Below are 14,392 nucleotides of genomic sequence, written 5' to 3' on the forward strand. Positions count from 1 at the left end.
TGATGTGGATTAGAATCATCACTAATAAGAAAACAACAGAAGCACAATGATGAACACCCTAAGACTTAATAAATGCAGCATCTATAGAATAAGTCAAATTAAATGTAGACATTTTTGATCAGTCAACTTAATGGGAATTACTTGTGATCTGTCAGTTGCTGCCAATGTTCAGTTTTTTTAACAGACTGTTAAATTTCTAAGGCATCCTGGGGCCCTCCATTGGTCAAGAAAGTGAATAACACCTCCTTTTTATAGATTTGCGCCACAAATCACAAGTGGTTCTCACTGCAGAGCAAACAGGCAGGGTTGGTTCATCCATGGGCCATGACCTACTCCTCCACCAAATTTCATGAAAATCAATAACAACAATCACTTTTCAGGTCAGAATTTATGACAATTGACACATTTTACTGGAAAAAACAAACAACACAGTTCTTAATTGTAAGATTCATGTACAGTGCAAGGCAAATTAAATTATGGAGCTTTTTTATACAGCTAAAGATCAACTTAATTTATCTTGTCGTGGAAATTTAGTTTCCATTGACTCAAAACAAAAAGAAAGGCAAATAAAAAATGAAAGTTATCGCTCATCTTAAATTAGATAAAGGTATTGTACAATCTAATGGCAATGGGAATAAAGGATCTTCTTTAGCTCATGCCACCAGAATGTGAAAGTTCAGTGATGTTGTAGCCATGACATGTTAAACAGTCAGTCCTCTGCTTATGCTTATTTGAATAGGTGTGGCTTTTCTAGTCGGAGGCTTCTCTTGGTAATACACAGCATCATATTGTTTTTCAACAGTGTAAACGCAAAGAACAAAGGACCTGGCCATATCAACTTTGAATATGTCTGCTGATGTTTAACTTTTAAAATGTTCAAAGGTGTTATAAAAGTTTTTACAGTCAGTGCTGTGCTCAGAACGCTGCTGCACAAACTGTTGTCACAGAGGACAGTTGCTTCATGTGTTGTATTGTGAAATGTTACTAACATTCTGTCTTCCTTAGGAACTGAAGCCTTGCAGTGTTATGCTGGACCGTCTTGAAGGTGACAAGACTGAAAAAACAGAGCTTGAAGACAAAGAAGATATGAACCGGAAGGGAGGCAAACCCGTCTCCAGAATCCCAACCTTTCATAAACGGCCTACCGGCGTGAGCCAGAACACAGAGCTTCCTGTTCCCAAAAAAGACCCTCCTGCCAGTGTAGTTCCTGAGATGGCTGGAAGTGGAAGTGTGGAGGTTTCAAAGTCCAAACTGCCAGATGTCAGAGAACGAGTACTTCCCCCGCCATCAGTACGAGCCCCCACCACTGGCTTTGATGGCCCCTCTGCATTCACCGGTACGGAATCCACAGCATATAGCTCGTTAATCACTGGACCCAAGATCAGGAGTTTGTTGGAGTCTGTGCAAAACCCTCTGATGACTGTAAGCCCAAGACCTGCGATCAGACCAGGACATGACCAAGAAGTGAGTGAATCTCCTGAAGTGAAGCCTGACGTCCCTGTAGCTCACCTTCCACATGAGCATTCCCCCGGCCACAAGTTGCAGCGCAATGAAGCAGAGAAGACAGAGCCTGAGATCAAAAGCATGATGGCTCCTCCTGACTCTGGTCATCTGAATCTGGAGTCTGGGGAGCCTGCTCAGGTAACGGAGGAGATACCAGACACAGTGGACGCCATTATGGATGAAGAACCGCCGTGGGAGACAGAGCCCAGTAATGTCCTAGAACTAAAGGTCAGTGAATCGTCATCAGAGGCTGAATGTGAAGAAGACGGCCATGATTCAGAGCAGCAGAGTGACCTCCAGGAGATGCAGGTTATCCCCACACAGGTTGCAAGTCTTGCAGAGAAAAAAGCCAGCATTGATGAATTCCCATCAAGTGCAACCCAGGAGATGCCCGCTAAGGCTGGATCAACCCGGTCAAAGAAGGTAAGATGGATAATAAGAGGAATTTCACCACACCCTGCACTCACAGCTTTGGAATGCAGTAATGTCCTGAAGCAGCCCCGCCTGGCACAAAGTAGGAGTCACAGGAGGTAGTCCTGTTGGAGGAAACCTAACATTGGACATACATGTGGTTCTGCCAAGGATGCTCCACCTTTCATATACAATGCACAAATCACAAAAGGTTAAAAAAAAAGTTGATCAGTAAATATGTTATGCTACTGTCAGCTCTAATGACCAAAATAAATCTTTCACTGCAAAAATGTAAATCAGGGGTCTCAAACATGCGGCCCAGGGGCCAAATGTGGTTTCAATCCAGCCCCTGGGATGAATTTGCAAAGTGTAAGAATTCCACAGTCAAGGCTGTGGAACTCATTTTAGTTCAGGTTCCACATACAGACCAACATGATCTACAGTCAAATAACAGCAGAAGAACCGACAAAAAAGAATGACTCCATATTTTCTTCTTGCTTTGATGTGAGAAAAATAACATTACATTATGCCTATAGATAATACAAACTTCACATTTTTGTCTTTGTTTTAGTGCAAAAAAAACCTTTAAGTTATGAAACTATTTACATTTACAAACTATGCTGTAACAATAAAATGTGAATAACCTGAAATGTGTAAAGAAAATTAAGCACAATTTGAACTCTTTTCTTCCTGTTCCTCAGTGTTTAGTGTCTTTGTAGATCTGATCCATAATGCACATGTAGAAATGATAAGTTGATGCATAATATTGTTAAAATTGCACTAAATCTAATTTTTTTTTAAATTTAATTTTCAGTTTTTTTCAGGTTTTTTTTTTTTTTGATAGTATAGAGATATATAAAGATGGTATAGAAGTATTTTCATAATTTAATTGGGTTTTTTTGCACTAAAACAGAGACAAAAATTTGGAGTTGTCATTATTTATAGGTTATTATGTTATTATTTTACTGGTCCGGCCCACTGGAGATCAGATCAGGCTGAGTGTGGCCCCTGACAGAAAATGAGTTTGAGAGCCCTGATCTAAATTTTACCAATCGTATTTTTCTCATTTCTAGTCAAAATGTCTCATCACACATAAAATAACACATAATCACCTAAAGAATAACTTTTCAGTGAGATATAAGAATTTATTTTTAGACAATAGGTCTTGAAAATTTTATTTCAAGAAATCTTACCAGATAATTTTCACTTGTTCTGTTGGCAGATATTTTTTTTTTCTTTTTTGCTTAATTCAAGATTTATTTGCTTAATCAAAAATTGAGTTTTAAGAGGAGTAAATCTATTTTTGGCCAAAACTGTGCAGCTCTACTCTCAATGTATTTATTACCATGTAACATCCACTGACAGCTCATTTTAGGGTTAGGATTTAATGTATGTAAGTATGTAATGTAGTTTAGATTGTTTCAGCCATGTGTGAAATACCAAAATTACAAGGTCCCTAGTCTAATACATGTATTGTGGCCAATACACATCTGTTGTAATACTAACAATAACCTTAAACTGAGCTCTTAAAAGGTTGTCTGTTATTAGATTAAACCAAATAGTAGTCTTTTTCCAACTGTACCAAACACATACATCAGTTAATATCAGGAATTTGTAAATCCACCGTTAATCCCAACTACTTATTGCCTGTTAAGTAAAGTTTTCTTTGAAACAAAATGAAAGCATTTGTAGCAGATGCAAAGCAGACAACCATTCATCTATGACAGGGGTGTCAAACTCATTTTCTTCCGGGGGCCACATTCAGCCCAATGTAATCTGAAGTGGGCCAGACCAGTAAAATAATAGTATGATAGGCAGTAAATAATGACAACTCCAAAGTGTTTTAGTGCAAAAAATAACATTCACTTATGCCAATATTTACATTTACAAACTATCCAAACAAAAAAGATGTGAATAACCTGAAAAAAATAGAATTTGTTAAGAAATATAACTACAATTTTATCAATATTATGCCTCGAGTTATCATTTATACATATGCATTACAGATCAGATCTACAAAGGCACAAAACATTTAGTAACAGGCCGAATATTGTTAAAATTGCCCTTAATTTTCTTTAGACATTTCAGGTTGTTCATATTTGTTCAGGTTATTCACATTTTAGTATTAAAGGATAGTTTGTAAATGTAAACATTTTCATAATTTGATGTTTTTTGCACTAAATCAAAGAGAAGAAAAATGGGGTTGTCATTATTTATAGGTTAATATGATATTTTTGAGTTCAATGCCCTAACTTGCACTGTGCAAATTCATCCCACGGGCCAGATTGGAAACTTTGGCAGGCCGGTTTTGGCCCCTGGGCTGCATGTTTGACACCTGTGATCTATGAGAAAACATAATTAGATTTGCAGTTTAATATGAGTTCAATATGAGCATCATTTCTGTGGTTCTGGTTGCCTGAGCTGGTTCTGTCTCTTCCAGATTTGTTCAAATTCTATTCCTTGTCATTTTCCAGAGGTCAACATTCTGCAGCTTTGCCCTCCTCTGCTTCCTGCCCACCGCCTTGTTGATTCTGGGAGGGTTTGGTCAGCACGTCTGGCACTACGGCCTTCCCTTGTCTGTGGCCCAGCTCACAGCCCAGTTGGAGCTGCACTGGCTGGAGGGCCTCAGGCTAATGCCAGAGCCTTGTAGCACTGACTGTCGGTAAGACATGAGGTTACCTGGGTGTCAGTCTCCAGAGGGGAGGTTAGGATAAAAATAGATACTTGTAAAGTAAGCAGTTGTAGTTTCTTAAAAGATCCAATCATCTGAATTTAAATGTCAAAAATTTCATGAAATTAACATTAATTATTAGGCCTGTAACGGTACACAAAATTTTCGGTTCGGTACGTTTTCGGTTTTCAAAGCCGCGGTTTGTTTTTTTGTTTTTTGTTTTTTCGGTTTGGTACAGGAAGAAAGAAAACCCCTCAAAATGTCTTTAATGCATTTATTATGAATTTTTGAACATTTTTGCCCCAATTTGTGAAAGCAATAGAATATAGAAAAACTAGTAATATAATTCTGCTGCAAAAAATCTACTAGAAAATAAAATGAATAAAATATTACTAAATGTATTTTAAACATTAGTTTTGCACTTTTCCCAGAAAGGGACTTTTGAACAAAGAACAAAAATCAGTCACAGTTCTGTCAGTTCACATTCTGCATATAAATAAGAACAAAAAAATTCCACATGAAGTGCAACATTAAGAAGACTGGTATTCTGTTTGAACAAACTGAAGAGAAACACTGACAACAAAATTAACCCAATTATTTATTTTAGGACAGAGAACAAACTGTTTAGGCCACTTTGTGTATTTGTGTGTGTGTGTGTGTGTGTGTGTGCAGGGTGTGATTTGTCCAAACGGGGGGGGGGGGGGGGGGGGGGGGGCAACTAACGCTGGCGTGAAACTTTACATACTATTCTACAGTATTCCTCTATTATACAGCGTGCGTGAGAGAGAGAGAAACAGACAGACAGACAGAGCTAGTGTAAGTGTTTTAGAACTACCGTAGTTCCTAGGGGCCAAACAACGTTCGTCTTATCAGCATCTCTTTCCTCATTGTTGCCTTTCACCGGGACATGAAGTGATCCCAAACGGGACTGTAATGATGGAGGAGGGTCTTCAGTCTCTTCCTTCCAGGTTCACATCATATTTGTTGCTTTTTTTTAACCTTATATCAGCTACTGTTTCATATTTCAGGTCAATGTGCGCTCCTTCAGTATGTCCGTGTGGAACTTGCGCGGATTTAAAGTTCCGCATCGAATGACGTCTTTTGTTCCTTTTTCTTTTTCTCAACATACTGTGCCGTTTCGGTACAGGTGTTCGGTTCGGTATGTGTACCATTACAGGCCTATTAATTATTATGTTTTATTAACTTAACAGTCTCACTCTTTCATATGTTTTTGGAGAAAATAAGTTAGTTGACATGTTGATCTTGTAACAATATTTGCTGAGTGGTTTGCTGTCTGTTACCCAGAGTTCACCTGGTAGAGAGCATCCCTGCTGGTCTATACGAGTCCTCTCCTCCACCCCATCAGAGCATCGCACAGAGCTGGCTCCGACTCCTGCACAAAGCCAACAGCTCCGTCCACATCGCTGCCTTCTATTTCACACTACGCAGCAGCGACATGGACTCGTCTGACTATGAGGTAAACTGTGTCCATGGTGACTGGTGTGAGAGATTTCTGGGATTCATATCTGATAGTTTTGTGGTCTGTGTGTGTGTGTGTGTGTGTGTGTGTGTGTGTGCGTGTGTGTGTGTGTGTTTTACAGGGCAAAATGGTCTTCAAGCACCTGAAAAAACTTGAATCCAAAGGTGTGAGGTTGCAGATTGCTGTCAATGCACCACAGACCTCAACCCAAGACACAGCAGACCTGGCTGCATCAGGTAATACATCTGGCATCATGGAGCACACATGCTTTAGATTTGATGCTAATATGAAGTGGAACTCTTCTGGTGTGTTTCTTCAGGTGCAGAGGTGAGAGAAGTGAACCTGAAGGCTGTAACCGGAGGCATCGTCCACACCAAGCTGTGGGTGGTGGATCAAACTCACCTGTACGTGGGCAGCGCTAACATGGACTGGAGGTCTCTGACTCAGGTACTGCAGCATGTGGCTACTGCACAGGACACTGAGGATACATGAGCAGAGGCAACAAATGTAAATGAGTTAACACTGTAAAACAGGGGTCTCAAACTCAATTTTCCTGGGGGCCGCTGTAGGTAGAGGCTGGGTGAGGCTGGGCCGCATCAAGTACTCTGCAACAAGAACACTTCCTCTGAACATGAACGCTTCTTCTGAACATGAACATTTCTTCAAACATAAATGTTTCTTCAGAACAGGCTTCTGTTGACTACTTCTTACTACCAGATGTCTGGCAGTGCTTCCTCTTGCACAGATGAGCCACATTTGGCTTCAGGGAGGAAGCAGTTGAGACCCTCAATATGTCTTGAAGATGCTCATCATGCCGAGTTGAATAATGACGTTTGATGTTGTATTCTTTGTACACGGCAACTTTTTCTGTGCATATAAGGCCCGTCAGGCTCCCCCTGTGCTCAACAAAAAAATATTCTGTCTCACACTTCTCCTGGAACTGTCTGTGCTCATCGCTAATCTTTCTCTTCACGGTAGGTTTTGAAAAAGCCATGACTGGGGCAGGATAAATTTTTATGTCACCTACTTGTCACGTCCTCCTTCATTAATCGTGCTTACGTGAGGTGCATTCACAGGCATTGGAATTCCAAACATCAACATTAATGAAGGGGAATGTAACAAGTAGCTATAAATAATTACTATTTAAATAAATTCCCCCACAAAAAATAGATCCTGTGAGAAAAACTTGTGGGCCACACTAACACTAATTTTTGGTATCAAGTGGGGGACCACAGATTCATGTGCTGCGGGCCGCGAGTTTGAGACCCCTGCTGTAAAATGATAAATAGAATGCGTTCATGGTGTCAAACCCGTGCTCCTCTGCTCTGCTTTCAGGTGAAGGAGGTGGGTCTGCTGGTGGAGGACTGCAGCTGCCTGGCTCAGGACGCCTCTCGGATCTTTGACGTGTACTGGAGTATCGGTGGGACCACCAACGGCTCCCTCCCCCCATACTGGCCCGCTCGCCTCTCAGCGCTCTCCAACTCCCAGAATCCCCTGCAACTGAAATTCAATGGCGTGCCTGCTCAAGTCTACCTGTCTGTGAGTTCACCTTGACATATTTAGCATAAGACCAGGAGCAGACGGGGAAAGATTCCTTCCCCCAATTTTTTCCCATGATCCTGTCTGCCTGTGAACAACTAGAAGATTTTGCCCTGTATTCCAATATAATGTTCAGAAGATATGGAGATCCAATCTGAATGTATTGTCATAACCTGAAAAGCAAACTCCACTTCTACTGTCCTGCATACTGCTCTATAGAGTCAGGTGTGTTTTGTGGCCCAGTCTTCCATGCTGCTTTCCCACTGCCTGTAGCTCACTTAGAATGGCTGTTTTTGTTTCCTTTACATGAGAGCAGGGACCGTCAGGGGTGTTCAGATACTGTTTCTAGTTTTCTTTGTTCACCTTCTCTGAGGTTCCAAATGAGCCACAGCAGCACTAAACATGGTGTTACATCGTGTACAGGGTGGGGAAGCAAAATGTACAATATTTTGAGGCAGGGATTGAAAGACAGTGTATGACCAGTTAGTTTATTGAAAGTCATGAGAATTTATTTGCCACAAGAAAATGTCCATAATAGAAAATGTTTTTATTCTATGTGTCCTCCTTCTTTCTCAATAACTGCCTTCACACGCTTCCTGAAACTTGCGCAAGTGTTCCTCAAATATTGGGGTGACAACTTCTCCCATTCTTCTTTAATAGTATCTTTCAGACTTTCTCGTAATAGTTTTGCTCATAGTCATTCTCTTCTTTCCATTATAAACAGTCTTTATGGACACTCCAACTATTTTTGAAATCTCCTTTGGTGTGACGAGTGCATTCAGCAAATCACACACTCTTTGACGTTTGCTTTCCTGATTACTCATATGGGCAAAAGTTTCTGAAAAGGTATGGATAATAGTGTTAGGTATGATTATGACATCAATATATGTTTGGTTTCAAAACAACTGACGTAGTGCCTGCTGAGAAAAAACAACTAAATGTTCATTGTAAATTTTGCTTCCCCGCCCTGTACATCACAGATTGGTGGATCATGAGTAGGAGTGTGTATTGGTGAGAATCTGGTAATGATACAAATAACAATACTAGGATCACGATACGATATATCATGATACTGTTAAAAAGGTAATTTTTGTTTGTTTCTTTTTTTACATGATTGATTCCTTGAAGAATTAAATTACACCAGAAATATGCACAAAGACTAAACACATTTTTATTTGATCTGAACAGGATCTAATGTTATATCACAAAATGTTCCTGTGTTCAAACTGAAATGATGTTTTACAGACATTACAGTTTAAGATCCTGTTCAAATGTTCATATTCTATTAGTTCAGAACTAACATCAGAACATTATTTTTGTGCAATCCCAACAAAGGAACTACCATTATTTAATAAAAGAGTGTCAAATAATAATAAATAAAATATAAACAAAAATTAAAAACAAAAATGAACCTCCACAATGTCTGCATTTGAATAAATACCTAAAAATATCGATACAGTACTTTTTAATATCAATACAGTACTGTGAAATGAAATATCGCAATATATTGCAGAACCGATATTTTCTAACACCCCTAATCATGAACTGTTGCTGCATCAGTGTGTATTATGTATCATCATGTTGCAAAGTGGGACACCAAGCAAAGCTGGAGGGAAATGTCTGAAAATGTTGGCTCTATCTTCATAAATCACAGACAGACTTTAATCTTGGCAACTATTTCCACCTTAAAAAAATTTTAAAATGATGTTTTTTAATTCAGAAATTCTAACTTGTAACCAGCTGTAAAGTTCCTCCTCTACCATCGTTTCCTTGATTGTAACTGCGGTTGAACTGAAGACAAAGTTGCATGTTTCATCATGTTATTCTGACAATGCAACATAAACATGGCATCACTGAGGTGTGTTAGAGATGTCACCAGAAAAGTTGCATTAGGTCCACTCTGTGGTTTTCTTGCAGTCATGGGCTCCAGATGCATCCTTTCTTTTATGCAACATCAAATGTAAATATATGTATGGCTTCCATCTCTCATGTCAATCTAATAATTCCTTCCTTGGTTCTCCTGCAGAGTGCTCCTCCTCAGGTCTCCACTCGTGGTCGTTCTGATGACCTCACCACCATCCTGTCTGTCATTGATGATGCTCAGGAGTTTGTTTACATCTCTGTGATGGACTTCATCCCACTGTCTGAGTTCACAACGCCGCTCAGGTGAGGGATTACTCTGATGGGTCACAGTCCCATGCATTCATCCTTGCGTTCTGCTGACAAAGCAGGGTATTACCATGAAATGGGATGAAGTACAGTACTGATGAAATGATGTTTCATTCCTGTGCCTTTAATTCAATGTTGGCTGATGTTAAAGATGTAATTTTTCAAATATGTCACAGTTTTGGACCAGGATCGACTGACTAAGCAGCTTCTCTAATTAAGATACAAAAGGAGAAGTAAAACACTGGCACTGAGCCTGACTGCTTAGCAGAGTATTGTCTTAGGACACCTGTCTGCATAGCTTTTTTCCCCTGGCATAGTGTTTTAACCACTGGGCTACAGCAATTGATGGGTTAGACAACAGAAAACTCTGATGCATGATAGATTAAACTGTGGCACTCGCCACAAACAGACTGATCTGCTCCATAAATGGGCTTCTTCTGTCTCTGTTGTGATGATTGGAGTAGACTGCTACAGCCACAACAAACTTCTCCACTTTTGATGTTGCCAAGAAGGCCCACTGTAACCGGATTCCACAGAAAGACTGCCGGTGACATCAGCACCAAGGTTATTATCGTTAACTAAAACTAACGAAATGACCAAAATTAGAATTGAAAAAACATTTAACTGAAATAAATAATAACTATAATTAAAAGAAAAAATGATAACTAACTGAAATTGTATTGTGTGCTTACAAAACTAACTAAAACATGTAAAAAATTATGGATAAAATTCCCTTCGTTTTTGTCTGTCAATGTCGGACTGATATGAAATCGATTTATTTCGCTCTAGCAATTTTAGCTGGTGTCACCAAACGGCACTTCACGGTCCGTCACTTCTCATCACTTGTCGTTTAGAGTCGTTTTCTCGTCCCCACTCTACCTGAAAACATGCAGACTAATGTTTGGAGAATTCAGAGTCCTGTCTGGGATTTATTTGAATACGACGGCGAAGAAAATTAAAGATACAACAAAACTAAAATTAATACTAAAACTAAAACTAAGCATTTACCCTAAAAATGAAAACTAATAAAAACTAGCAAACCTGCTCCAAAAACGAATTAAAACTAACCGAAACAGAGAAAAAAAGTAAAAACTAAATAAAACTAAACTACAATGAAAAATCCAAAACTATTATAACCTTGATCAGCACTCAAAAAATTACACTCATAGCAGCCACCCAAAAAAACAGCAGATAAAGAGGCAGTCTCTCTTTTTTTTTTTTTTTTTAACCCTGTCAGAATTTTGCCATTATTTACACATATGTTTGTCAGTGTAAAAGATAATTTAACAAGTCAAGAAAGTCACAGTTTGTTGTAAAGATGTTTTAAGTATCAAACTGTGAAAATACAGGAAAGAAAAACTACACATCTTAAAGTGACTTTACCATACCTTTCTCTCCACAATCTGTTCAGAGTCTGAAGATGTCTCTGTGGCTTCATAACTAGACATGGAATGAGTTTCACCTCTTTGAATGGTTGTAGTCCTAAAAATAATAATAATTAGAACCTTTGTGTTTTCTGCCCATGAATACATTGTTGTATCATCTGTGTGTGTGTGTGTGTGTGTTTAAAAAAAATAAATTTATATATATATATATATATATATATATATATATATATATATATATATATATATATCCACATATGCATGTCTTAATACATATGGATAGGGATGTAATGATATGAAAATTTCATTTCACGGTTATCATTATTATCGTGGTATTGTTGAAATTGTGCTCAAAATGTTCAAATAGTACTGATACACACACTGAAATAATTTAACCAAGTTGTATTTTGACAAAAAAAACCAACAAATAAAATAATTGGCACAATGTCCCTTCTGTTGCAGAAACATTCAAATATTAACCCGTAGTGGTCTGAGCCTGTTTTGTCCATTTTTCAGTCCTTTTGATTTAGCCTTATATACTATATAAACAATGTTTACTATACCCATGTTTGGGATCTGTTTTTTCAGCACATCTTCTATGTCATCTGCCTATTATTTTTTCACTTTAACCTACTATATCAACATAAAAGGACAAAAAACACAAAAAAATATAAAATCCGATTTGAGAAATGTATGTAATTTATTGCATAAATAACACACAGATGCTTAACGAACCTTTTCAAAGACTTTAAAAGTGAATATTGGTTCCAAATATTAGGTATATAAAATTTATATTGTAATAAATTAAAACTATACTCTAGGGCTGTACGATTAATCGATTTTAAATCGAAATTGGATTTGTTAATTAGGACGATTTTTTTAAAAAGGGAAATCGTAAAATCGATTTCATCTCTCTCGTGCCTTCGGGCCGCGCGCCCGCGGGCTACCGTAGGCTCTCCCTGTGACAGCGGTCTGTCACAGAAGTCCATGTAATGACCACGGACGGTAAATCTGTTCATGAACCCGCAGTACTCATAGCAATATAAGCCGTGGCTTCACGCACGAATCCCGCAATTGAAACGTAGCGGCATGGGGATCACTCTTACGTTGTCCCGGATCCGTACCGTACTGTCTTCTTCCGATCCGGGTCCGGGTCTCAGGGTCATCAGCCTCAGCAGAGGAGCCCACACAGCCCTGTGCCCACACACATCCACCAGCTCCACAGACAGAATCCCTCCAGCGTGTCCTGGGTCGGTCTGTTCCACACACAGATCCTCCAGTTTAAATAGAACCGCATGTGGATCACTCATATTAACCTGGTCCACGCACACACGACTGATGCCTGTCACTGACTGACACTGGTATCACTGCTGTGGGCCCAGATACCCAGAAAAGAAAGAAAAAAAAAATTATTATTTATTTTTTTTTTTTATAATTAATTTAGTCCTCTTACTTGCTAAATTTTTCATTCACAAATGTAAGTTCTGTAACACAAAACCAAATAGTATTTATTTTTTGTAAGATGTTGAACTTTATTCAAAGCTGTTAGATAAATCTGGAAACAAAAAGGCTCTAAAAAAACCATAAGTATTTACTCATATTTGGACATTGTATTGTAGTGTATTCCCCCTGGCAAACTTATGTTATTTTCTTGTTGTATACATTGTTTGTATACTCTACTTCATTTTAAAGATTTAATGAAGAGAAAAAACAAACTGTGGGTTCATCACATGATACCATCACAGATTTGAGGTCAGAGCAGTGCCTTGCATTGTGGGCTGCTCATGAAAACGACATGCTGACTTCTGTTGTCTTTTGTAGTTTTACCCAAAAATCGAAACTGAAATCGAAAATTGAGTTTTTAGAGGAAAAAAATCTGGATTTTTTTTTTTTTTTTTTTGCCAAAATCGTGCAGCCCTACTATACTCAAATATTTGACATAAAATCAAAGCTTTACATGGGTTTTTTTTCCCCTAAAAGTGCGGTAATCAAACACAGTTATCATGATAAGTAGAATTTAAGCAGTAATACTAACCATCTGTAATTTTACCGCGGTTTATCGTTATACCAGTAATCATTACATCCCTACATATGGCACAGCATTCATAAAAATGGAATGTATTGCTATTTTTTGCTACTCTGAGATACTTAAGTCATTATTTTGAGATTTTACATCCAAATTATGGGATCTATTTTATTGAAACTGGCATAAGTAGGATGCACTGATTGAAAATGTTCCTTGCGGATATTGATGCAATGTTTATACTGACATTTTTGCCAAACGGGGATGAAATACACACTAGAGCACAGGTGTCAAACATGCGGCCCGGGGGCCAAATCTGGCCCGCCAAAGGGGGATGAATTTGTGAAATGCAAAAATTACACTGAAGATATTAACACTCAGTTGCGTCCTAATCATTTTATTTCAGGTTCCATACATGCACATATAAACCAATTAGATCTCAGTTGGATCAGACCAGAAAAATACTGTCATAATAAGCTATAAATAATGACAACTGCAGATTTTATATTTGTTTTAGTGTAAAAAAAAAAAGTTAAATTACATGAAAATGTTTACATTAACAAACTATCCTTTTACAAAAAAATGTGAATAATCTGAAGAAATATGAACAAGGTGAAATGTCTTGAGAAAAGTAAATGCAATTTTATCAATATTATACCTGTTGCTAAATCTTTTGTGTATTTGTAATTGTAATGTAAGTTGTAATGTACATGTGTAAATGATAAACTGAGGCAGAATATTGTTAAAACTCCACTTGTTTTTCTTAAGACATTTCAAGTTGTTCACGTTATTCAGATTTTAAAGGAGATGATGTCATTATTATAATGTAACTTTACTTTTTTCACTGGTATTATTTTACCGGTCCGGCCCACTGGAGATCATATTGAGGTGAAGGTGGAACTGAACTAAAATGAGTTTGACAGTCCTGCACTAGAGCCTGAACTTTGGAATGACCAGAAGAGCCCAACTTCTGGATCTAAGGCGTGTAGAGAGTTAACAGTTAACAAGAGTTATTTACTTTTATGCCAAAATGTTAGTGCTGGTGATGTGTATTACATGTAATAATACGGTCCACTGAGCTGTTACTGAGCTCCTTACAACAAACTGTGACTTTCTTGACTTTGACTGTCAGGGTAGGACTGAGCTGCTCTGAATTTAACATTGGAAACCAGCTCTATATGTGGATGGGCGCCTAGGGGGTTTTTGTTTTG

General features: G+C 38.2%; 1 protein-coding gene across 2 annotated transcripts in view; it reads left to right on the forward strand.

The window, feature by feature from the left end:
* Positions 1-14,392, forward strand: part of pld7 (phospholipase D family, member 7) — a 33,578-nt gene that overhangs the window by 16,159 nt on the left and 3,027 nt on the right. For both annotated transcript variants that reach the window (XM_030145537.1, XM_030145538.1), the window contains 7 exons: positions 1,006-1,926; positions 4,389-4,576; positions 5,891-6,062; positions 6,187-6,301; positions 6,385-6,512; positions 7,401-7,604; positions 9,631-9,770. In XM_030145537.1, the coding sequence (XP_030001397.1) occupies positions 1,006-1,926; positions 4,389-4,576; positions 5,891-6,062; positions 6,187-6,301; positions 6,385-6,512; positions 7,401-7,604; positions 9,631-9,770 (1,868 nt within the window). The remainder of the gene's footprint in view (positions 1-1,005; positions 1,927-4,388; positions 4,577-5,890; positions 6,063-6,186; positions 6,302-6,384; positions 6,513-7,400; positions 7,605-9,630; positions 9,771-14,392) is intronic.

The sequence above is a fragment of the Sphaeramia orbicularis genome, chromosome 10, assembly GCF_902148855.1.
Source record: "Sphaeramia orbicularis chromosome 10, fSphaOr1.1, whole genome shotgun sequence".
NCBI lineage: Eukaryota > Metazoa > Chordata > Actinopteri > Kurtiformes > Apogonidae > Sphaeramia > Sphaeramia orbicularis.